This window comes from Numida meleagris, chromosome 11 (genome assembly GCF_002078875.1).
Source record: "Numida meleagris isolate 19003 breed g44 Domestic line chromosome 11, NumMel1.0, whole genome shotgun sequence".
Lineage (NCBI taxonomy): Eukaryota > Metazoa > Chordata > Aves > Galliformes > Numididae > Numida > Numida meleagris.
Window position 1 is genome coordinate 11,656,315 of NC_034419.1, and position 23,250 is coordinate 11,679,564.

A 23,250-nucleotide genomic window follows, 5' to 3' on the forward strand; every position below is an offset into this window, starting at 1 on the left:
CAATTGCCCAGCAGATGGCTGTCTGGGGCTGTCAGCAAGATGGACAAAGCAGATCTAAAGGCAAGGTCAGAGGCAAGCAAGCAAGAGCACCAGCTGGTGCCTAGTGTTTCCACTTGTGGCAGCTGTAGCTTTCTGAGTCAGGCTTCAGAGATTTTATGTCTGTAGCAGGACAGACAGACAGCTGGAAGGTAGGAGCCTCTTCTCCCCATCTACCCTTAGGGGGAAGGCTATCATTCTCTCAGCTTAATAATAACCTGTGCTGAGGGGGCAGGGGAGACTTTCTGTGAGCTGGGCTCTGAGAAGCCTTCTCTTAGCCTACAAGCTGGCCTGCAGTCAAACCTTGTCTGTGCTGGCACCAGCTCAGGCTTGCCTGCCTGTAGTTTGAAGCAGGACTTGCTCTGAAAGACAGAGAGATTTCCTGCACTCTCTAATGCTTTAGCTGTTAGTAGTAACTGTAAACTATCACCCTTCTACCAAGCTTTCCCTTCCTTTAATACCTACTTTTTTAATGTAACTTTATATTTTTTAAGAACTTCAGATCCTTCTTCCAATTTCAATTATCCTAATTATATTATCCCCACCCTGATGTTTTTATAGAGCTTTGTATTTTGCGTGACAAAATACTGTCTGTTTAGTATGATTGACTCCATTTGGTACTTTTAGTTAAGTTACATACAGAACAAGACGACCAAGAATGAAGGGTTGCTTTGCAACAACAGTGGTGTGAGGAGAAAAGTTTAAAGTAGGCTGATCAGACACATCTGCTTGTTTGCTCAAAAGCTGAAGAACTACTGAAAACGGATATGGCTATATATCACTTCTTGCACAAGAAATTCCTGAATTGCAGGTTGTTTGGAACTGGGAGTACATACTAGGGAGGTCACGCAGAGTGCTTTACTTCTTGTGTTCTTTCCAGAAGTATCTGCTGTTGGCCACTGTCAGGTGCTGGCTGGGCAAAGAATAGACAGACCTTAGATCCAATTGTTGAAAGTTTGGCTGAGTCCACTAGAACGAGTTGCTCAGGACTGCCTCCAGATGGCTTTTGAATATCTCCAAGGATGGTGACTCCACAGCCTCTCTGGATGACCTGCTTCAGTGTTAATCACCTTCACAGCAAAATAAATGTTCTCTTACATCAAAGCAGAATTTCCCATTTTTCAATTTTTGCCCATTGCAGCTAGAAAGAGTCTGGCTCTGTCATTCACTGAGCCAGTCATTTCATCATCGAAAGCTGCCAGGCTGGGCAGGCATGAATCTCCCATTCCAAGTCCCATGCTGACAGCTCTCTCACTCACTTTCTTGGCCTTCCAAGGAGATGGCTTCCTGGAGGATCTGCTCCATCACTTTCCCAGGGATTGAGGTAGGGTTTACTAGCCCAGATTGTTCTTGCTCTTCTTGAAGATTAGGCTCGCATGTACTTTCTTCCAGTCCTCAGGAACCTTCCCTGATCACTGCAACTTTTTAAAGACAGCCAAGAGTGACCTTGCAGTGACCTCAGCCAGTTCACTCAGCAGTTGTGAATGTACACCACGGGGTCCCATACACTTGTGTATATTCCATTATTATTTTTTTGGTGTTACCTAACTTGATCCCCTTGTATCATGAAGGAATAAGTCCGCATTACTCCCAACTTTCATGCTGGTCTCAGGGGCCTGGGTTTGCTGAGGCCATTCCTGCCATCAGCTGTGGAACAACTACCAGAATAAACTGGTAGCTGGTATTTTGGGACTGGTCCTAGAGCAGGTAATCTTTCAGCACAGCCAAAATAGTCTCTTCCAGTGGATTGCAGCCACTGGGCAGGAATGTACCACATTTGTGCTGTGTAAGAAGGTTCTTCTCATGGCACCTGGGTTCCAGCCATAATGCTGCTTCCTTTTACAGACCACAAACAAAAAGGCCGGCTGGCTCAACAGCAAGAGGGTGCTGGTGCCATTGGATACCTCTGGACTAAAGAACTTCAACAATGTTGCTCAACTGCTCCCATATGAAAATAGGCCCAGCTCCCTCAGCAGCTGCTTTGTGAGGACTTTTGCTTCTGAACTGCTAGGAGCTACTTCCCTCACAGTGTGAGCTCCCCCCTGGGCTGGGTAGCAGGGCTGTAAGGATTCCAGCCTCTGCCCCTGCCCCTGGGATGCACTACCAGCAGTCCTACCTGTGCAGATAGGCTGACTGCCTGCTCAGAGGCCGTGTACGTGATTCTGGCTAAACCTGTTCGATGTCCTGGTTTTATGCCATGCTTTGTCCTTCTGTCTAGTAGACCCTGCCTTGATTAAGCAGCTCAGGGGAAGCGAAGGAATGGGCTGCAGGGCAGAATACACTGCCTGATACTGCATTCTTGAAAAACAAAACAATTTCTAGTGCAGCAACTTTTGTGTATAACTGGGGACATTTTGCACCTGCTCAGAGTGTTAGAATAGTTTGGCAACTGTATCTCTAAACCTGGTAAAAATGTAAACCTTTATTAGCGGACAGATAGTGTTTTTACTAATGTCTCCACATTTAGTTTAGCTTTTACTAATGTCTCCACATTTAGTTTAGCTTTTACTAATGTCTCCACATTTAGTTTAGCTTAAGCAGTTTATAATTCATAGGTTCTCTTACTGGAAGAATAGCTATAAAGATCAGTATCAAAGTTACAGCAAAAAGGTACAGATAAGCTTTACTTCCCTTTGTAGATAGCAGTTTGAATATAAATTTGCTAAAGTACACAATGCTATTGCTAACTCTAGGTATTACTGTCTGGAAAGCCGAAATGTTCTGTTCTGTAATGACTGCTTCTTTGTCAAAGCACTGAGTGCTGGCTTCTCTAACAGTGCTGCTGCTCTGCATTTGAGAGAAGTTGCACACAAGCTGTTGATATCTAAATAAATTTTGAGCTGCCTGGCTATAGATCCTCCAATGCTGAAAGTAGATACTAGCAGCAGCATTTCTTTTTAGCAGTATTTCCTAATACTGTTTCCTAATAGTTATTTATTACTGGCAGGTGCTTGCTCCTTCCTCTCCACTCAGTCAAAAAAATTCTAAACTTCCATTTAGCCTTGAGTACTTTTTCTCTGTTCTGGCTGAAGGTTGGAAAATCAATTTTCTGTCCCTTCTCATCTTTGATCTCCATATATGTCAGCAGAACCAGCTGAAATGCTGAAAAGGTGTAAAATTACGAGTCCTTCTCCTCAAGTTTAAGCCAATGTGATGGAGAAAAGCCCCCAACTGCCTGCATAGACAAATGCTAAATAAAAATACCTCTCTCTGAAACCGAACCCTCCCTGCTCATTCTTCCCCACTCACCCTTGACTCTGTGTCAATCACTGCCAGGCAATTATCTGCTTTGCTGACTGCCTCCTGGCCTGAGCTTTGGCTCAGGAACTGGCAACTGATGGGAGATCACTCCAAGGAAGGGAACTGACTGTTCTCAGGGTCGTTTCCCTCACTTGCCAGCAGCTGCAGGCGTGCTTAATTGCAAGACACCACAAGCTTTGTAATGCGGTTGAACTCAGGCTCCAACAGCAGAGGTTTCTCTTGAAAAAGGGAGCCTGAAGCTGGCCCAGGAAGTAGGTAGGACAGGAGGGAACACAGAGACCTGGTTCTACTCCTGCTTTATCAGTGCCAGCACCCCAGAGAAATGTGATGGTGGCGGCTGCTGCTGAGATGGGAAATGTGTGCAGATTAGAAATTACTATGTGTCTTTTCTAGCAGCAAGAGTCTCTGTATTTACCCACCAGGACCTAGCAAGCACAGGCAGAGAAAGAAGGACTTTCTAAGTCTTTTTCCCAGGCACACGCTGTTTCCATTCTGCAAAAGCTGTGTTGGGACTGCAAGATTCAGTTTCATCTGCGCCAGTGAGGAGCCTAGAGGTGGCTCTGCCTCTTCAGAAAATGTCATGGGTGAGGCACAGCGTAACAGCACTGGTGCAAAATGCGTGTCTCTTTTGAGAAGAGCAATACCTTGTGGTATGGACAAATTCTCTTGTGTATTGATGAAATATTTATTTTTTTCCACCTCCATTTTCCTACCTATGGGGATAACTGAAGGAATGAACCACTCCCGTGTCATAAGTACTGCTTGTTCCAAAAGCAGAGTCACTCGTGGCATTTCACTCAGCAACAATCATAAAACGAATGAACACATTCCATTTTCTATCAGTACTTGGCCTGTGCAGTTAAGGACACAGATGGGGTGGGAATGGAGGGTGACTGCATTTTTCACCTTCAAGGGAATTGCAGCAGCAATTGCTAAAGCAGCACAACAAACATGGACCCAAGGTGAGCTGCTCCTGGGAAGGCCAGAACCAAAGGTTTCCTCCTGGGACGCAGTGCTGATGTCGATGGGGCAGATGAGGGGATTTCTCTCCAGGTCTCCTGCAGTTCAACAGCTGTGCACTGCTGGTGCAGTCCTGTGGAGAAGCCACTGTGTGAGCAAGCAGCTGTCAGCTGCATGGTTCAGGAAATGCTTGTAAATGTTGGAGAGAGGTGTGAGTTGGTACAGGAGACCGCTGCATCCCATGGACTGACCCTCTTAGAACGTTTTGTCTTATGGTTTAGAAGCAGGAGTTCATTGAGGTGTGTGTAAGGAAAATACCTGGTAAGAATTAGATCACAAAGCCTGGCTCCTTCACCACTCCCTGAAAGATCAGCTCAGGTATAAGCAAGACAGGCAGGGGGCAGAGCTTTCTGATTGACTGAGCAACTGTCTTCAGGACATGTTGAATCATTTGGGCAAAGTGAGGTTACTGTGCCTCCTTTCCATATCAAAGTATGTTTTTCCAGGATAATCTATCTACATTTTCCAACAGTACAGTCTGAAGGCATTCCTTTGTTGAGAAATCTGCAAAACAGAAGGAAAATTTGTCTTTTTAGTTTTGTTTCCTAGTGAACTAGAATTTATTATGGCTAATATTACTCTTTCTGGAAAATACAAAAGCATACTGTGTCACTAGAACTGCCTTACTTAATCAGACCAAAGATCTCCTGGCCCAAAGCACGGCCTGCAATTAGCTAGAGGAGGAACAGGAGGAACAAAGTGCACGGTACTTCTCCAGCCTGCACCTCCACTTCTGCCGAGCCACATCTACAATTGAGGAATGTACTGAGCTAGACATTGCAGCTGTGCCTTTTCATTTTGGTGCTCTAATAGTTTCCCCTGGGAACTGACAGAGTTGATTAATTAAAATCGGTATTGATTTTTAAATATGCTTAAAAAGTTTTCTTATTGAGTAGCTGGCCAACGTTCTGTCTTCTATAGGTTCTTCTATAATGAAAACCCTCTGGCCCATCATTTCTGATAAATTTGAATTATCTGGTAAAAAGTACTTACTAAATTGACAGAGTATTCCTCGCTGAAGGTGGTATACAGATTTGTAAAGGATGTTTTTTTTTAATTAATCCACGTAACATAGCAACATTTATACCATCCATAAACAGCTAGTGATTTTCTGAGCAAAAGAATGCCCATCCATTGTTCTTCATTCTGACTCCATTGGTAGTAACGGTAATATTTACAATGCCTGGCCCACTGTATTTAGAGTCTTTTTCTTACTTCCAATTCTTTTTAATCACACTTCAGCTCACCTACTACAGCTTTATTCAGAGTAATTATAAGATCTTGAAGTGAGATACCCATGGAAAATGCTCACCTTGACTTTTCAGTTTAGTTCTTTTGGTTGTTAATGGAGCTGTTCAGCATATTAGTCATATGGCTGCTCTAGATTCTCTGAAATACGACTGCTAGGAGACGTGAAACCTGCTAACTGTTTGATCAGGAGTATTTTCTGATGGAAGTACCATGGTAACCATGGAACTTTTGAAATTTGCCAAAATTTACTTTGAAAAGAGGATGTTTTCAAAATCAACGGTTTCCTGCGATGTTTGTTTTAAGAAAATGAGGGTTAACTGCAGTACAAAACCCCGCCTAGATGAATATGGAGATAAAAACAGGAAATCCATTTTCATTAGGTACATAGATGCTTTCAAGTTACCATAGGTAATGAGCTCACAGACTCACAGATGGCTGAAGAATCATCATCCAGAGACTTCCCTGGCCACAGGACAGCTTTGTCAGGGCTTTGTTTGTATCATTCAATCATTGAAAGGATAGAGGAGGAAGGTTCACCTGCGAGAGGACTTTGCACAGGAAGTTCTGTCCCAGTCCTTCACAGACCTTTCTGTGTCAAATGATAAGAGAAACCTTCCTCTGTGATCTGGCACCGTGAACGACTGCAAAGTACTTTATGGGCATTACCTGGCATCTACCAAGCCTCAGTGAATTCAGTTTGATTTCTGTTTAAACCCAGACAGAAGATTACAGTTACAGACAGTGTGGACAGAAAGAAATATAAACATCTCAGGATTCAGTGGCTCTGCCTGAGTATGAGACTATCTAAGACACCAAAAAAGGGTACAAGAGAACAGAGAAAAAAACCTCCTTTTCACATGGCAGCACATTGCACACAGGATGTGAATACAACTACCTCTCAAATGATTTTAAATACTTGGTAGAATTCAGCTAGGAAGATGTAATCCCTTGTGGTCATTAGATCTTACATTTGTAAACCACAACATCTTAACATCTACTGCTCTTGTTTTACTTATTCTTGATGACCTTTTTTTCCCAAGACCTTCTTTGCACTCAGTATTGTTTAAGTGATTTTTCTTTCTCTTCATAAACACATAATCTACAACAAAATTTCCATTTTTTTTTTACTGAAAGCACTGAGCAGTCTTTATCAATTTCTCTGACTTGTTCCCACAACCAAAGTATTAATTTTCAAAAGGGGGTTCGTGAGACTTCTAGCTAACAAATACTGCTCCTAAGGTTCAGTCATCATTTTCCTCCTGTTCTAGTAGCTCTTGCCAAATTTATTTCAATATAAATTTAGAGAAATCTGTTATTCAGTATATATGCTAAGGGTGTAAGCAAAATGTAACCTCATTTATCTGGGGACAGTTCTCAGCAGTCTGAGAGTCTGAACTGCCAATACAGTGGGTGCTTGTTGCCTTACCTATTTTACCTTTTTAATTGGGTCTTTTTCTGTAAAAATACATACAGCTGAAAATGCCAACAAGAATTCTACCTTTCCTGAGATACTAGAATATTTTAAAATACAGTTTAACTATTTGCTTTTGCTTGTGAGAGGAAGCCAAACACTGATATGAATAACTCAGCAAGATACTGGGTCCTTTAAAATGAAAACCCATCGCTTCTTTCTTATGTTCAGCTTCAGTCTGAAAAGATGCATATTTAATGCATCTGCTCCCTTTGCTTTAGCTGAAGAAAATAGCTGCTGAAACAGGCCTTTCATGTCTAGCACCTGATCCCTTACTTTCTTGAAGTGAAATGAGAAAGGTGGATTGTTTATATTTTTGTCATTTTTGCCTATCAAAATATATTTGATCTTCAAATATTTCCGTTTAAAGGAAATGAATAATTATTTTGTTTTTCAGAAAGCTGCAGACGTGTTACTTGTGCTGCTTGGTAGTGACAGGCCCTGTGCAGAAGGGGCTGCCCTTTCCCTGGGGCTGCAGGGAGCTCCTCAGCTGTGGCACTGGACTCTGGGCTCTGGTGCTCAGCTCCTCTGTCCCCTGGGCAGCTGCTGGCCTTCTGGCCCTGGAAACACTTAGCACTGCGCAGACCCAGCTCAATCACTACCAAGTGCTTTGTGAGGATTCAGTTATTCCTCCTTCTCTTTCCTGACAGCTTATCTTCTCTGTGTCTCTTCTCTGTTCTTTTAAATAAATAGAAAACAACCACTGTGGAAGTACGCTCTTTCCAACTCAACCAAGCTTCGTGCAGCTTTCTTTCTAAGTGCCAACACTGTCACTGTGCAACGATTCATACTTGCTAACTCCCAAGAAAACCTCACTCCATACAACCTTTTGGGTTGTTCCTCATATATTTAAATCATCCATTTTGGCTGTACTTCTGCTAATGCAATGACATTTTCCAGTCTTCCGTCCTTTTTTCCCCCTCCACTTTCCACTTTGCCATGGTTTTTTCTTCATCAGTTAATTGCTGGCTTCTCTATCTGGACTATTCTTTGGCATGTCTGAGACTCGGATTTTGATCCCAATCAGCTGGAATACATTTTTCTCTTGCTTTAATTTGCTAACTTGGTAAAACAAATTCTGAAAATTGAAAGATGATTTACAACACTATTCTTTCTGTAAAAGATTTATCTCTTCTTGAGAATCACTTTGTTTCCACAGTGTTTCTTTTGAAGTTAAGCAGCAAGGTCTTGAGAAAACAGCAGCTCACTGCTTTTGAGATACTCTTATCTTTTTTTTTACAATTTAATATCCCTATCACTAGGTGGAAAATTTCACAGTCTGTCCTTGTGTCTGTTACGTAGCCCAGGAAGTAGCAATAACAGCCTACACTGCCAGTTTCTAGGACAGCTCACGTTAAACAACTTTGCAGTTAAAGTGTTTATATATTACAGTGTTTTTTTTCCCCCGCTTAATTTGGGCAATTTCATCAATGAACTGTTTTCTCACTGATTTGTTTTTCCACACCTTCCTAGCACTGGCCTGCAGTTCAGGCTCACTAAGATTGCTCCTTGGTCTGGTGCAACACAGCTCAGTGTTATCTTTTTTCACTGTTATTCCTTAGTTCCCTCCAAAAGCTTGAGCCCTCCTCCTCAGTGTCAGGCAGCTCAACTGACTCTTTTCTCTCTCCTTCTTGCCTTTGCTCTTTCTTATGTCTTCATTTTAGTCTCAGGCCAACCAAAATTGTGAGCTTGAAACACTCGTTTTATAAAAGGCTTTCAGTTTTCAGAAACCTTTGGCAGCTAATCTTTTGTAACCCTCTGCTGTGCTTTAAAAGGGGATGATAGGTTCAGAGGATAAGTGAAGTGAGTTCACTTTGCTGTACAAAGCTAACCAGAAAACAAATAGGTAAAACAGCTAACCAGAAATAGCTGGTTTCTGAGCCCAACCTCATTTTGACCTTGCATCCTTAAGTCTAGTAGCATGCACAGGAGTGATTTCAGACAAGGAGAAATTAGCCAGCTGTTCGTGGGAAAAAATGAAGCTAGCACTATCTGACTGGGTTGTCAAGAGTACAAAGAAAACAAGCAGGAAACGCTGTGCTTCTAACATTGATTATTTTTTGGTACTTGAAATACTGTTTGTAATGGCCACGCTCCTCTACATGAAAGACGGCTCAGCAGGAAGCTGTTGTCAGATGGAAACTGCACAATGCGAATGATCTGGGCAGAATCACTCCTCATCTGCCTCTGAGATGCTCTCAACTGCCAGAAAAAGCTGCATTATCACCTGCTTTTATTTCAAAGAGCTCAAATGCTTAGAGACAGGGAGGAGATTGAGTGATACAGGGCATGATTACGTTCTCGTTTCTCTTACCATTAAATACAAACAAAGGAACAACTACAGTGCATATCCTCTGTACTGAGATTCTCCTGTAAACACAGAGGAAGAGCCAAACTTTGCGTCAGTTTTGCTGTTTCATTGACAAATCAATGTTCTGTACATTGAAGATTGCTGTGGGTGACAAGGGAAATGAACTCCACAAAATCTGAAGAAGGACTTGACCGAGTTACATCAGACAGGGTGCCTATTTTAAGAACACACACCAATAGTGCAAACACTAAACAATCTCTTAGGTTTCTCTAAGCCATGGGATAGGTCTAGGCTGTATCTTTTTCAAATGGTTTACATTAGCTGTGACTCAGAAAAGTCACCTTTAAAAGAGTGTGAAGAAAGATAAGAAACAGCCTTTTTTGTCTGCATGTTTCCTCTAGTTTCTTGCTGACTGCAAATTAAACATCAGGGAACTGACACAACTGCTGTGCGTTTGAAAGGGAACTCCCCTGCTAACAGTGGATAAAGCGGAGGAGCATCAGTGTGGGGACAAAGAAGCTTTGAGGTGACATTAGAATCACAAATGCGTACATCTGGGATGCATTACTAGCAGTGCAGTTTAGGGAGCTGTCATTTTTCAGTGCGCTGAGAAGAACAAAAGACAAGTCTCCTCTCTGAGGCTTTCCTTAGGAATGTGGCACAACAAGGATGAATACCCCAGACAGGTGGGAGTGCACAGAATCAGTGAGGCAGGTCGGTCTCGGAAGGTACTTCTAGAGAGCACTGCCCAGCTGTGATGGGGAGAAATGGCTGTTTGGAATGGTGATGGTGGACAACTCCGGATCAACGACTACAGACAGACTGCGAACGATCGACTGAACAGAGGTCATGAAGGATCTTGATATGAAATGTGTTTGATGTAGAGAGAGAAAAGGGACGACAGAGGAAATCACAGCAAAGTAAATGAAATGATGAGCCAGGAAAATGAGCAGTGTGGCAGAGATGATTTTGCACAAGAGTGAAACAAGTCTGCATTCACAGAAGCCAAAAAGCTGGTATGGCTGAGCCAGAGAAGGCTCGCAAAAGAAGGGACTATGTGATTCAGCTGGGAGGGGGGTAAGTAAAGGTTGGATCTTTCCTACATGTGAAAGGAAAATGTGAATCCCAAAGCTACTGATGCAATTACCAGAGTCACTGAGAAAAAACAGCAAGAGGTCAGGGAAAACTGCACCCTTTCAAGGCTAAATGATGCAAAACCACACACACTGAGAAACACTTCTCACAGTTCAGGAAGCCTTTGTAAACACAATTAAGCATAGTTTTCATTGTGAGGATAAAGACAGCTAATGTATTGCAGAAAATGTACAAAGAAGGGCACAGAGGTTGAAGCTAAATATCAGAAATGCAAGGCTACATCAAGCAGGAAGGCTACAATGATAAATACAGAAATGTTTACTTTAAAACATGTAAGTTAATATAGCTGAGACATAACGCTGCAGCATGTAGTGATGTTTCTAGAAGCTAAAAGAAACTCTAGACCCCTTAAAGCAAGCTATGCTCTTCTGCAAGAATCAGTGCAAGGCTTAGAAGAACAACCAGTCAAACAAATCAAGCCCTAATTATAGCTAACACACAAAAACAGGACACAGAGGCTTGTGTTCAAAATATGCTGTTTATTCAAGAGCTAATTACAGTAGGCAAGAGGCTTCTCAATCCAACACTGCAAAGGGAGAAAAGATTCCTACAGAAAAAGATAAGTGGTAAGGAAATTACCTGTCTTTTTGTGCAAATTCTTCTGTCCTTTACATCTTCTTGTTTTTCAACAGATGCCATGGATAACTGACGTCTACACATCAGACTTGGAACCCTTTCCTCTTATTAGCAGTTATGCAGGTAGCTCCAGTGAATCCACAGAATAAATTTTGGTGCTGATCACAGCTGTGATAAAGGACCTCTGGGCTCTTGGAAACCTGTCACCATTTTCCTGCTGGTTAGGTCTAATTGCTGTACTGCCTGCAGTCACCTGGGTGGGAGGTTTTATGTCTAACAATCTTAACAGAGGTATTTGCCTTTGTAAATGGATATTTAATCCTCTGCCTACAAGACACTTTGCAATGTTTATCCACCATAATGCAATAGTAGACTATTCTAGAATGAATGTACACAACTACCTCAATTCATAGATGCATAGTGTAACAAGAGTCATTGCTCTCCAATTATTTCTGATGTTGCAATACATTTGCAGGTCCTGATTATGTAAACCAAGAACAATGGCCTCAGCACTTGCTCCCTTCAGCCAATCCCCTCCTGCTGACATTGTCCTTCCCCCTGTCTTATCTTAACACATTAAATACTAAGCTCCTTTTGGCAGTAGCCCTGTCTCACCATCTGCAAGGAAACACACACCAGTCAGTCTCCTCATTCAAAACCAGGCTGTGAATGGTCCTACAAAGAGGCCACCCACCCCTGCTCATTGACCCTTCTTCCCTAACGGCCAAGGCTGCCCTGCTTTTTGGGGGTAGCTGCCTTGAGACAACTTGATCTGGCAGCATCTGCCCACCTGGTGTCACCGAGGCAACGCGGTGCCTGGGGGCGTGAGGTGTTGCTGAAGCAACACGATGCTTCCAGCTGCAGCCACTGCTGTCTTCCACAGACAGCATGGAGCCAGGATCTGGCCTTGCTGGAAGCACTGAGTCCTGCCAGGGCTGAAAAGTCAGGGTGGCTGACAGATCATAACAAGGGTAGATACAAATGTGTATTTGTAATTCTCACTGTAAAGCAGTTTCGGATTAAAGCCTTTGCCAGAACCCACAGCTCGGAAGGAAATTATTGTCACATTCCTTTACTGTTCATGATCACATGTTTTGCTTTATAGGTAAATTATGAATAATCTAAGCAGGATCCATTTTAATGACGCTGTCAGTCTTATTTTGGACAGATTGATTCAGCAGGTAATTTTAGTACAGATTCTCTGATAGTTGGGCTAATGTAACAAGTAATTTAGTTAATGTAACACTGAAAGGAAGGAGAGAGTAAATATTTGACAGAGATCCACAGAAACTGATGAAAAGTACTTTTCCAGAAAGTGTGGGAAATATTTTATCACCCTCCTCTGACCTTCACAGAAAAGGTTCAAGGCTGTTCTAGCTCTTTTTCAACAGAAGTTTCCCATTTCTGCAAGGCAAAGCTTCATTATTTGTACATCAGAAATTTCCTGTTGTGCCAGATATCACCAAACCAAGTGAGAGCTCTTCTAGAGCTTATGAGATACTGAGAGAAGGCTGGCCAGAGGGATAAATCATAAACACAAGCAGGAAACAATGGAGTCCACAAGTCCCTTACAGCCATCCAGTCAGTCCCAGCCTGCAGCTGTGCCCAGCACGCACCTTGGACTTGTCCTACTTTTCTCCTAAGGCTGCAACACTACAAAAAGAGGCTGCTTCTTTTTTAGTTAACTGGAATTTTCTGATCACTTTCCTTGATAGATTATTTCTTTCCAAATCCAGCTGGCTCTAATAAGGCTGCTGCACTAGTCTTAATGATTTGGAAGCAGTGTTAATGGCTGTCACCTGCTATGCTTCAGATTGTCAATAAAGACAAATTAACCACCAAATTTTGTTGGTTGAAAGGATGGAAGGCCTTCTTATCCCAGCCTGCCAGGGTACTCAAGCTGCTAGAGGGCTTGCTGCTGAGAAACTGAAAGCATTTCTCTGCTCAGAGGGTAAGATCTGTACCTGTACTGTAAGCTAGTCTTGGAGTCAGAAAGCTGGTGTTGCAACTTTATCACTTTAAAAAACAACAAAGTATACATACATACATACAAGAAATCCTAGCCACCAACTCACTCCGATATTATTATAAGATGGCAGAGTAAGTCCAAGGTTCTTGCAGAGTTTAGACCGCTGGTGCTTTGAAAGTAGAAGTCAATGATCTACCATAGGTGTTTGCTAAATAAATCTGCAGCTAACGCCTATATGTGCATGTTACATATTTTGATAGCAAGTTCTTAACTGACTGGATTTTCTTCTCATGATTGAAGAGATAATGTATCAAACATTACTTTTTAAGCTTTTGTAAAGTAATATATTTCAAGTAACTTTCTTTGAAAATGGAACCCGATGATGGAAATGCTTAAAACATGAACCTACAGGGAGTTTTCAGAACAGGGAAGGACTTGGCATGGTGGGTCTAGGATTCTAGTGTAATTCTTATGTGTGTGCTATCCCAGCGTAAGCACCTAATGCTGACTGAAAGAGTAGGAAGTGTTGTGAAGGTGGAGTTGCTTTTGGAGCAAAGTGTACAGCAGCGGCATGACTAATTGCTTGCTGCTACTGTTCAAGATTTTGCATAAACAAAACAGCAAATTCTTTTGTAGCAGCTCTGAATTTATACCACGTTCTGGATAAATAGCAAAATAGCTTGTTATCACTGTGAAGGTAACAGTAGATAAGAAGAGTTCTTTGTTAAACAGCTTTTAGGGATACAATGGAGTTTAATGAAGATAGGGCTTAACAGAGCCCTCTGTCAGTGAAATAAGCTCTTGCTTAATGAAAGAAAGAGTAATATCTGATTATAGAGCTACAATACTTCATAAAATCTGTATTGAATACTGGTTCACAATTGCTGTATGCTCTGAGAGAAGATAATAGAGACTAAAAGTATTTTGCAGATGTTCACAGGATAACTTTAAAGAGGATCATATTTCTATGGGTTTCTGGAGAAATTTGGAACACAAAAATATATGGATGTCACTGCATAAAACAAAATGTTAAGTGTAGGAGGATTCCTGTGTTTTCCCCATTGGTATCACCTCCTGGTTGACCTGCTATTGTTAATAGTAAGTCTTAATTGCTACATATGGAGAAATCTTTAAAAGTTTAGAGATAAATATTGCCAATATGGCTGTGAGCAATCTAAAGATCTTTCTGTATGGACACTAGATGTCAATGGAGAGACACATCAAACCAGATTTAACAAAGGACTGTGTTGCTGCATTCCCTAAAACCAAATTCTTCTTTTCATCTTTTTCAAACACAACTCTTTCGGGCTGAAAGCCTTGGGAATGAAAATCAGAAAAAGATGCAGGAGAGGCATTTTACAAGCAACACCCATCCAATTAGCTTCTGCCACAGACAGGATTTGACTCATAGTTGAAGGCAGCAAGCATTTTCAGTCCTATAAACCAATCAGTTTTTTGCTGAGATTCACAATAAGGGATTTAACATGGTGAGGCGGCTTTATAGCCCTCTGGCTTGGAAGCTGAGGTCACCTGCTCCTTTAATGCAGACATCTAAACTGTAGTCAAACATCAAATGCATTTTTAAAACTCGAGAATCTAAACTAAATTGGAAAAAAACAGCCTAGAAGAGAGAAGTTTCACATTCCCATTATCTTCCCTGGAGACATATAATCCTCTATTACCATTTTTATAATGTATGCTCAAGCACAGTGTGTGAAGAATGACAGATAAACTTGATTGGAAGTGCTTCCTAATTTCCTCTAAAACTGAATGGAGCTTTGGAGCACTGGTTAACTAACCTGTGTGCTGTGCTGTAAGTTTAATTAAAATAAGTGCTAACTTGTAATTGGGCTCGTAAAAGGATTTTCAGAGTAACATACAAAATGTTGGGGATCTGGTGGATAAAGCCTCATTTATTACTGCTGTAACTTACATTTAAAACAGCAATTTCAATACCCAGAATTAGTCAATATGCTGTACTGAGCTGGAAGGACTGATAGAATGCACCCTTCACATACTGTGCAACATAATACTATACCATCTTCATGTACTGCAGTTGTATGCATGGCACGGATCTGTGGGCACAAAACAGGAGAAACAGTGACATTTGTTAATTGCTTTCCTCCTGCAGACAACATAAAATGAGGCCAAAGAGCAGAGGCATTGTAACTCCTGACTGGGGAAGGGACCAGGCACTGAAAGAAGGGGAAAGCGCCACAGGCTGATGCTGAATGGAGGCTCAACCTGTCACATCAGAGCAGCTAAGCAGAAGGCGCAAGGGATAGACAAAGCATTTGGGGTCTACCTGGCAGATGAAGTTTTAGGAATGGCTGTGGTTACTTGGCAAGAAACTAGTGTAGAAAGATGATAAATGGGAAAATGCAAAGGTGTCTGTATAGCAGAGAAATGGTTAATCACATTTAATGGACAAAAGTAAGAAAGGATGATATGAAAACAGGAGCTCTAGCAACAGTGATAGACAGAAATCCGTCCGAAGTACTCCACTGCCAGGTATGGCATATCTGGGCTGCATTATGGAAATGCTGGTAATCTGAACTGTGCAAGGTAGAAATGTGAGAAGACGAAGGATGGGACAAATATGGACATAAAGACAATCCCAGGTCAGCAAGCTCAAGGATGAAATAAATTTCAGAGCTCTTTTTTAGGGACACACTTCTGAATCCCAACAAAACTGTTTGAGCAGGGTTTTGGTGACAAACACTGATAGAAGCCAATACCTCAGATTCAGTTTTCGAACAAAATACAGGCAGGCTAGTTAGCTGTCTTCTCTTAAAACAATCTACAAATCTTTTACCTCTATTCAGTATCAGTGTCTGTGTATGGTAACCCCTGCGTAATCAATGCAGCAGGGTTAGGGCTACCTTGTAACTGACTGCTATTTCCACAAGCTCCTCCTGCCCAGTATTTATACCAGCTTCACTGGAGAGCTCTTCATGTAATGTTTTCATTGCTAGGAAGAGAAACTAAAGTACAACCAAAGTGGGTACAGTTTTCACTTTGTATTCAAGAGAACCAAACGATTAGCTAAGTTCTTATTTACATGTTGGATGTTTACACGTTGGAGTACAGTTGCTTACAGCTTCTCTGCTATGGAAACCATCAAGTTTACAACTGCTAAGTAGTGCTGCTCAGAGTACTTTAAACAACATGGTTGTCCCACATGTCTTATGTCACAGACAGTACTTTTATCTGGATTCATACATCTGCCATTTTAAGTCTTGGTATGGCACAATCGATATTCAGAGGCCTTTCTTTCTACATCAAGGTAATGTCAGGGACAAATGTTTTACAAAATCAGGCATTTTGAGATTGATTTTTTTTTCTACTACCTGAAAAAATGTAATTGTTACCACCAGAATCAATGTTATCAGTGCATGGAAACCAAATTATGTCAGTGAAAATCCAGAAGCTTATAGAGATGCTTCTCCTATCTTGATACTTTAAGAGCTGTCAATGAATGTAGCAAAGCATCTTCCCAAGAATTATCCGAAATATGTTTGCTTGATTAAAGTTAGTAGTAAAGTAATGTATTTTAGCTGAAACAAATATTTATATACATTTATTCCAAAAGCTGACTTTTTTTTCTCCTGTCTTGGTGCTAGTGATAGACAGTTTTGAATCATTTATTTAACTACACAATACTCATTCTACTCAATCTAAAAGCCAGCAAGAAAAATGTATATTGGATCTTGCTTACTGCCGCAAGCAAACTGGCTCATTAGAGTTTCTTGGGTTTAGTACTTTCCTAAGAATAAAAGCAAACAGACGCAGGAGGAGCTGGTTCTTCTTGTGCATTGTTCTGAAGGATCTCTGCATCCTGGTAGCTAAGCCCAGGACCGCTCTTCTGTTAGCATGAGATCCTGTGCTAAAATGACAGCTCAGAAGTATTGTGTACGTTATGCACAAATAACATATATGCACATTCACAGTGACAGGAGAAAGCAGTAGGTACAACATTAAAAAACAACAACCAAACAAAAGGTTTGAATATTAAACATACAAAATTTAAAATGCAAAACTACATGTACTTTTTAAGAAATAGGTTGATTAACCACTTGAGAAACATACCAAAGAGGGAATTTTGCTTTTTTTATGTCTTAAATTAAGATTGTATACCTTCAATGTATTATGATGTAGCAGCCCCCCCCCCCCCCCAAAAAAAAAAAAAAAAAAAAAAAAAACTAAAAAACTAAAAAAAACAAAAAACAAAAAACAAAAAAAAACAAAAAAACCCAAACAATAAAAACAACAAAACGTATTAGAGAGGGGAAAAAAAAAGGCACCATTTTTTCTGCTATATAAAGCATTGGTGAGTCCAGATTTTGAGATGTCAAGACCAGAGTGCGAGCATGAAAAGCATAGTAAAATCTGAGCAGATGCAGAAAAAAAGTATTCAATGTGATCATGGGGATGAAGCAGGCTTACTTTAGAGGAGAGACCAGCGAGACTGCTATGCCTTAATTTGGAGAAGGCAGAAGAAAGATAAGCTCAAGGTTTACAAAATCATAAAGTAACCAATAAAACACACAGAAGCATTACTGAGGAAATCTTGCAATACTTGTACTCACAGGCATTTGGTAAATCTGGGAAGAGTGATTTAAAACTTAATAAAGAGAGGTGATTATTTATGTACCAGGTAGTTACTTCTGCTAGGACTTGCTGCCTATAGCTTCTTATGAATAGCAGTGGTATAGGAGAAAGCACAAAAAATGGCACCTCTGGTGTTAAGATGCTCTGAACTCTGACTAGAGTCATTAATGGAGCTCGAAGTGGGTCAGACCAAAGGTACCTAACAACCAATCCCAATAATAGTTAGTCAGAGGTGACTGGAAAGCCACTGTGAGAGATGGGATAACTATAGATGATCCTTCCTTCCACACAAAACTAACAAATAATTGGAAATCAAACCAACAACTGAATTTCAAAGCCAGTGCCGACCCTATTCCTCGTCACTTTTTCTGTCAAAAGCATCCCATGACAATGAACTCCAAAATTCAGCAGGCCAAGGACAGGACTTCACTTTGTATAAGGCCTTAAACCTGGCTTTTGCTCAGGACTGCTTTGGAACACACCCAGTCTGAAAGAGCTTCTTGTTGTGTCACCTACAACATGCAATAGCTATGCTCACGGTAATAAATCCAACTTCCCTTGAACAAGAGATTACATTCTCTAATGTCAACCATCAGAATATTTAGCGTGTTCTTGCATTATCCTTGTGCTGAATGACTTGTAGGGGAATTTGAAGGCATGTATAATTAATTCAAGATGTACATATGTTTATGTAGTGTCTGAGTTCTGGCTAGTGTTGAAAGGTTTGTGAGGAGTAAATTATTTCTTGTCATAAAGGGATTTATTTTACTTTTTGAGAGCTTGCCTGGAGGGTTAATTTGATTACTTTCCCCAGTGCAAAATTACAGAGACTACTTTGTTATTTCACTCTCAACTTTGCTGCTCCTGCTGGTATGACAAGCACTGAAGCTCCACCATAGTTCCACTGTGTGTGTCAAAGCCATGTAAGACCAGGTAGGTCAGGTAAACTGGTAAGTCTGAGGTAAGAGACCTCAACATTTAGCAGCACTGATACAGTATAAATATAGGAATGGAATCACAGACTCAGAATATCCCGAGTTGGGCAGTTCTTAGATACTAACAAAGTATCACTATTAAATACGATTCTAAATATACACATATACTTTTGGTAGGAATACTGTGGGGATCAGCTTCATCAATTACAGAATTCTTTCTCATTCCATACTGAGTGCTGAATAAGCTACAAAGCCAGTGGAAAGGAATTGCATTAATTGCATTGCTCATGCTACCCAAATTAAAGATGTTATTACAAAGAGGATCACATTATGACTGCAAGTGCATTTCCTCATTTATTTTCTAGCATTCTTTTTATGCAGATATTTATTACAGTAATGATTAAAAAATGGAATGCAGATTTAGAGTGAAAGAAAGCTTAATATGAACTGTATGTATGCACAGCAGGCAGCATTACAATTAACTTGTTCACAAACAATCTCTTGCCTGTATGTGCCATCAGTTCAGATCCTCACCAAAAGGAAAAAAAAAAAAAGGTATATGAAGAAATAGGATAAACTATGGCATAAAACAGCTAGAAGCTGCTTCAGGTGACCTTGATGTGTCTTATTTTGTCCACTGACCTTCAGAAGGAGGCCAACAGACATCTACTGTTTACGTTTCACTGAAGCTGATTGGTTGCATGTGGACATATAAATATCAGACGGCTAACACAATGTAGCTCTTCAGGGATGTAACAATATTTACTGGCAGCACATTTTTTTTTGTATAAATAACCAGATTTCTATACACAGGCACAAATGAGAGAAAATTATCAACAAATGTTAGAAGCTAATACAACAGCTGACTAATGCCAAAAGCAGGCAGCTGTCACGTGACTGGTTTTTGTGAAAGAGAGTGGGAAGGAAAAATAATTGTATTCCCTTAGAATTACATGGTCGTTCTTCCTTACTCGCCAATGCTTTTTATTTCTTACAGCATTCATTCACTTTTATGGTATTTTTTAAATTTCATATGCACCGAGCAGTTGAAATGCGCTATATTGTTTGAGACCATTGGAAAAATAATATGGTAGGAGTAACAAATGAAAAAGAATTATTTTTCTTGAAAAGGGACATAACTGCTGTAGCTGCTGTAAAAAACAAAACAAAACAAAAAACAAACAATAGATACTAGAAGAAGCAGCTTCATCCTAAACCTCCAGATAAATCAGTGTGATAAATTTACCTACTGTGCTCGCTTTTAATTCATTCATTTTATACGGATACATGAGGTAATCTTACTGGCATAAAAATATGGAAGACATATTAAAAAGAAAACCTTTTAACAGAGGCTGGGTGCTGTAATAAGAGCCACAAGATTTCCAGTTGGCATTCCTCACTGAAAATCAAGTCAGTGGAAGCACTGAATGTGGTGATCTTGGATCCTCAGTTCTGCCCTTCGTGTAACAGCGGTGAAGAGAAAGTCTTTGCATGGGGAGTGTGGTAAAACCATCTGGATAAGCAGGGGAACTTTTTGGCACATGAGCAAACAAAACCAAATCACAATAAATAGCCTCAGACAATTCTGAGCTTCTAAGTGAAATTTGTATTTTGCGTACAAGTCAATTCCTGCCCTTTTATTGTTGAAACAAAGGCAGAATAAAATAAAAATATTTACATTGACAACATGCAGTGGCGTCACTAAGCCAGCATCCCTATCCCCCTCATGTTTGCACAGGCCTATTTTCTTCCAGGACCAGCTTTCCAATAACATCAGATCCCAAGGGCTCCACACCACACAGCCAGCCGCCTTCCTCTGGGCACATAAACAGCAGCACCACATGGTAGGTTTTGTACAAATACAAGAGAAAATCGGGGTAAAACACATTTAGCAGCAACAGAGGAATAGGCATCTCCAAAGCTCATACATGTAAGGGATTAACAAGGTGTTTCACCTTTCCAAAACCCCTTGTCTCTAATGCTCTCAGGCGCTCCATGTTAAGTAGGTGATGATATTATGGGTTTAACCAAAGGGTACAAAGACTCGCTCACTTCCCTTGAGCTTACTGGTTGTACAAATACCTTAATTCATAGAATCATAGAATTAGCTAGGTTGGAAAAGACCTACAAGATCACCTAGTCCAACCATCCACCTACCACCAACAACCCCACTAAACCATGTCTCCCAACACTATATCTAAACGTTTCTTGAACACCTCCAGGGACGGTGACTCCACCACCTCCCTGGGCAGCCTGTTCCAGCGTCTGACCACTCTTTCAGAAAAGTAGTGTTTCCTAATGTCCAGCCTAAATCTCCCCTGGCGCAACTTGAAGCCATTCCCCCTCGTCCTGTCACTAGTTACAAGAGATAATTCTGCTTGGAAACCAGAGGGCCTCAGTGCACTTCCAACCAAGGAGGTGTGGTAACCAGCCCACAGCAGGGGGTAGGAACCAGGTATCTTTAAGGTCCCTTCCAACCCCTTGCGCTCTGTGATTCCTTGAAAGCCTCCTTTTCCCCTTGTGCTGTACCTCTGTGATGCACAGACCCTGCAGGTCAGGAGAATGAGATGGAATTAGCGTGTGGGGTCACTAACCTGAAAAAAGCAGCCAACGCCTGCTCTTCTGCTATACACTGCAATGTATTCGGGATCCAGGGTGACAAGAAGTAGGAGTTTCCATAGTTCCACAGCTTATGCTTACTCTTTTACCACACAAAAGGAGTTATTTTGTTCCAAAGGTAACTTAAAGGTCAGATTTGCAAGCATCACACAAAAGCACTTGGAACCTCCACTCTCCAGGCTGCTGTTTAGCTTTTCAGCCCTTTTTGCCCAGGACCAGAACAGTTTTTCCATGAGGTAGAACACCTGGACAAACATCTCTCGGTGTCACTTCAACCGCGGCAGCTGATGCACGACGCTCGGCCCCAGGCCCGGCTGCCCCACCGAGCACAGGGAGCCGGACCGGGCGGGAACCTCCCGCCTCTACCTCAACGTCTGCCGCGCATGCGCAATGCTATCCCCGCGCGTCCTCGTGCCCGCTCCCGCTCGGGCCTCGCCTCGGGGTGACGCACGCGCCGTTCCCGCTCGGCGCGTGCGCGGCGGTTGGCTCCGCGCCCGCTTCGGCGCCTGCGCAGTGAGGCAGCTCCCGTGCCGTCCTCCTCCCCCCCCCCAGCTCGCTCGGCGCGGTTCGCGCGAGCGGAGCGGAGCGGCGGGAGTCGGTTAGCGCCCGCGGAGGGAGGCCCGAGCCCGCCACTGCCACAGCCGCCCGCGGGGCGGGGAGGAGGAGAGGAGGCGGCGGCGGCGGCCTCCTCCTCGGTCCCGCCGGCACCATGAGCATCGAGATCCCGCCGGGCCTCACCGAGCTGCTGCAGGGCTACACGGTGGAGGTGCTGCGGCACCGGCCGGCCGACCTGGTGGGCTTCGCCGCCGACTACTTCACCCGGCTGCGGGATGCCCGCGATCAGGAGGCGACCGGCGACGGCGGGAGGGTGGTCAGCTTCGATGGGGAGCCCATGCAGACCGAGTCCAACGGCGAGGAGGAGCCCGAGCGCGGCGACGAGGATTCCGACTCGGACTTCGAGCGTGAGTAGCTCCGGGGGGACCCGGCCCTGAGGGGGGAGGCCGGGAGGCGGCCGCCCCTCAGCGCCCCGCGGTGCCCGGCGGCACTGCGCCTGCGGGCGGAGCGGCGCGCTGGGGTGAATGGAGCGCGCTGCCAAGCATGTGATGGGCGAGATCATGTGTTGTTGTGCAGTCTCCGCTGCGCCCATCCTGGCGTTTCTGTCTTAAACCGGCGTGGGGAAGCGTTCTGCCGGGGTTGGGCTGGGTGGGCTGCTTTTCCGGGCGCTGCTAAATAGCGAGAAGTCAAACCCGCTCTTATTTTACTGTGATTCTCTGAGACGTTTCTATGATCTGCACAATGAAACGCCTCCTATGCCACTTCCATTTTCACTCTGTCACAGCGTGCTGCCTTGTGCAGCGCACAGCGTTTATACTTCGGAGTCTATGTGACCTTCAGCACAAAAAGTTGCTTTAAATTTTTATGAATGGCACTCGTTGGCACATGCAGAGTTTTGGACCCGTGATTACTGAAAACGCTGAATGTTGTCTTTATTAGAGAAGGTCCACAAAGGGGAGAGGGAAAGGTGAGAAAGGCATGCATTCCCCTGTCAGTCCTCTCATCTGGAGGTCTTATGCCCTTGACCTATAATGTGAGTAAAGGTTTCTATGCTGTCTTGTTGATGATGGTTTTCTTAATGCCACTGAATGCAGTTCTATTTCTTCATCAGCTTGTCTCGTTTCAGGGTTTGAAATATCTCTTGAATTGAGATTAAGCGTGAAGTTTTCCTGGTGAATGCTGGCAGCTGCAGTCCAGAAAGTCCTCTTAAGTTGAATGTTTTCAGATGAAAAGCCATTGGCCACCACAAATTTTACAGTTGTCCAAGTATATTATGTGGTGAGCCTGTCTAGTAGAAAAGTGGTTTCTTTGCTTCAGGATTCCGCTCATTGTCTTTCTGTCTCAGAGAAAAAATGAACAAGACCACTCAGTGTCTCTTGTGCTGGCCAGAGCCCTCGAGGCAGGCGGCACCGTCACTGCTGCCGTCTTGCTTCTTATCTGAAAAAACACTCTGTTCCTTGCTTGTAGCTTCAGTGACCTG

General features: G+C 42.5%; 1 protein-coding gene and 1 long non-coding RNA gene across 4 annotated transcripts in view; one reads left to right on the forward strand and one right to left on the reverse strand.

Annotated features, from left to right (window-relative positions):
• Positions 720 to 21,590, reverse strand: LOC110404843. Of its 3 annotated transcripts, none has more exons than XR_002442519.1 (2): positions 21,191 to 21,590; positions 720 to 4,821 (listed from the first exon to the last, which is right to left on the reverse strand). It is a non-coding gene; the product is annotated as an uncharacterized LOC110404843 (long non-coding RNA). The 3 variants fall into 3 exon arrangements; XR_002442521.1 differs by lacking the exon at positions 21,191 to 21,590 and adding an exon at positions 5,630 to 17,235; XR_002442520.1 differs by lacking the exon at positions 21,191 to 21,590 and adding an exon at positions 11,085 to 17,231.
• PRKAR2A (protein kinase cAMP-dependent type II regulatory subunit alpha) overlaps positions 21,895 to 23,250 on the forward strand; it is a 51,895-nt gene continuing 50,539 nt past the window's right edge. Inside the window, exon 1 of the mRNA XM_021409576.1 lies at positions 21,895 to 22,177. Within this exon, the coding sequence (XP_021265251.1) occupies positions 21,925 to 22,177 (253 nt within the window). The 5' untranslated portion in view covers positions 21,895 to 21,924. The remainder of the gene's footprint in view (positions 22,178 to 23,250) is intronic.